The 1,801-nt window shown below is 48.0% G+C and overlaps 1 protein-coding gene across 1 annotated transcript in view; it reads right to left on the bottom strand.

Annotated features, from left to right (window-relative positions):
- Positions 1-1,801, bottom strand: part of MDGA1 (MAM domain containing glycosylphosphatidylinositol anchor 1) — a 110,509-nt gene that overhangs the window by 86,807 nt on the left and 21,901 nt on the right. Inside the window, exon 3 of the mRNA XM_031059692.1 lies at positions 333-507. Within this exon, the coding sequence (XP_030915552.1) occupies positions 333-507 (175 nt within the window). The remainder of the gene's footprint in view (positions 1-332; positions 508-1,801) is intronic.

The following is a 1,801-nucleotide window of genomic DNA, read 5'->3' as shown; positions in this document are numbered from 1 at the left end:
TTCAAGCTCTGTCAGCTTCAAAGGGAAGACAAAGAAAGCAGAAGCCATGCCCAATGCTACATCCCTGACACTTGCTAGGGAACCCTGTCAGTGACAGACATCACAACACCCAGGTAAGAATGAAGCACAAGGACAGCAGAGCTGTATTCTGCAGGGATGGATCTAATCTCCTAGGCAAAAAAAAACAACACTGGGGAGAGCATGGCAGTCCCTCTGCTCCTGAATCAGGTGCACGTGGTCCTAGGGCAATGCAGCTCCCTGCTGGCCCCGCAGCGAGGCAGAGACACGCAGTAGAACTGTGGGAAGGTCTGGGTTGCCGCTAAACGACTTACACTGCACATCTACTCGAATGGACTTGATGGCAGGGACCCCAACCCCATTTTCTGCTTTACAGTAATAGCGGCCCCCCTGCAGCCTTTGGATCTTCTCAATCCGAAGGGTCTCGTTAAGCACTGACGTCTCTTGGAATTTGTCCGACGCGCTGCCAGCCGTTTTGGTCCACCTCACCTGCGTGGGAAGAACAAGAGAAAGGAAATCAGGGACACAAAACAGAGATCCCAAGATTCAGCAGAGCTCCCTTTGTTGCTCTTCCTCCTCTTCCCTAGCTACTTCCATAAAGAGGTCCTACAGCACCGCCAGACTTGCAAAAGCTCAACTGCTGATCTCAGTATGTTGCAGTAGCCCAGCCACTGATTCTGGTCCACTGCCAATCCCCATGTCCAAGTGTCCAGGGGAACTCCCTCAATTCACCCAGACACACATTGCACGTTTGCCACTCCTGCTCTGATCCTGCAAACCCAGCAGCTTGCTCAGTTTTATGCCACCATTTGCACAGCACAGGACTTTTAGTGTTCAGCCTTGAGACCCCATGTGGCTGGTAGGCCACGACACTACAGCAGACATCAGCTCACAGCTACAGAGCTTTTACTGCAGTCCATACTCATCTTTTTCTGGACAGCAAGGCTATTTCTACTTTTTGCTTTTCCATGAGTGAGAAAAGGCAGTTGCTCTCTGACTATTTCCCCTTTCCCACTGGGAACCCCTGTGTATTTTATTTTTCTAAGTCATCCTTTCGCAGCACACAAGATTTTGTTTTTAAAGATACAGAAAAAAATGGAAAAAAAAATCTCTTCAGATTTCAAGCCACCTTTTTATTTGTTTGTCCTTATGTTACATGTCTCAAGATCCTGGCTTGAAGGGGCAACAGAGCTGCATGATAGTTCATGGTGAATGGTGGCAAGAAGACAGCAATCCCGAAGACTGAAGGGTTTCTCTTTTGCCTGGAATGAGGTATAGCCCTCACAGTAGCAGTACAAGCTTCCTCCTTGTTTTGTGCACTCCACACAATGAAAGAGACAGCTTTTTTCAGCCCATTGGTTTTCTATATCTGCAACCTCCTTTCTAAAGGCTGCTGACTGCTGGCGTCCTACTCTGGGACAATTTAGACTCTGGAACTGAGATCCAGCAAGATCAGCCAGCAGAAAGAAGAGAGACTTTCACTCAGCATTGGCCACAGGTAAGACAGACCAAATACCTTGGCCACTCTTCCAGACTTTGACTAAAGCTCACTGCCATCACCTGATTGGTGCTGATGCCCTAGTAAGAGCAGAAGTGTCTACATCCCATCCCAGAGTACCAGGCTGAGCAGATTTTTGGAGCTATTGACCATGGATTTATTCAGCATTTGTAGGCTTGTGAAATTGTCTGAGGGCCCCAAGACTCTTGGAGTCTCCTGCTTGGAAGGACACTTCAGCCAGCTCTTTAATCTTCTCAATCACAAACTCATTTTAGTATTTTGGCC

This window comes from Geospiza fortis, unplaced genomic scaffold, assembly GCF_000277835.1.
Source record: "Geospiza fortis unplaced genomic scaffold, GeoFor_1.0 scaffold41, whole genome shotgun sequence".
NCBI lineage: Eukaryota > Metazoa > Chordata > Aves > Passeriformes > Thraupidae > Geospiza > Geospiza fortis.
The sequence above is the reverse complement of the archived record's forward strand: the minus strand, read 5'-3'. Positions and strand labels throughout refer to the sequence as shown.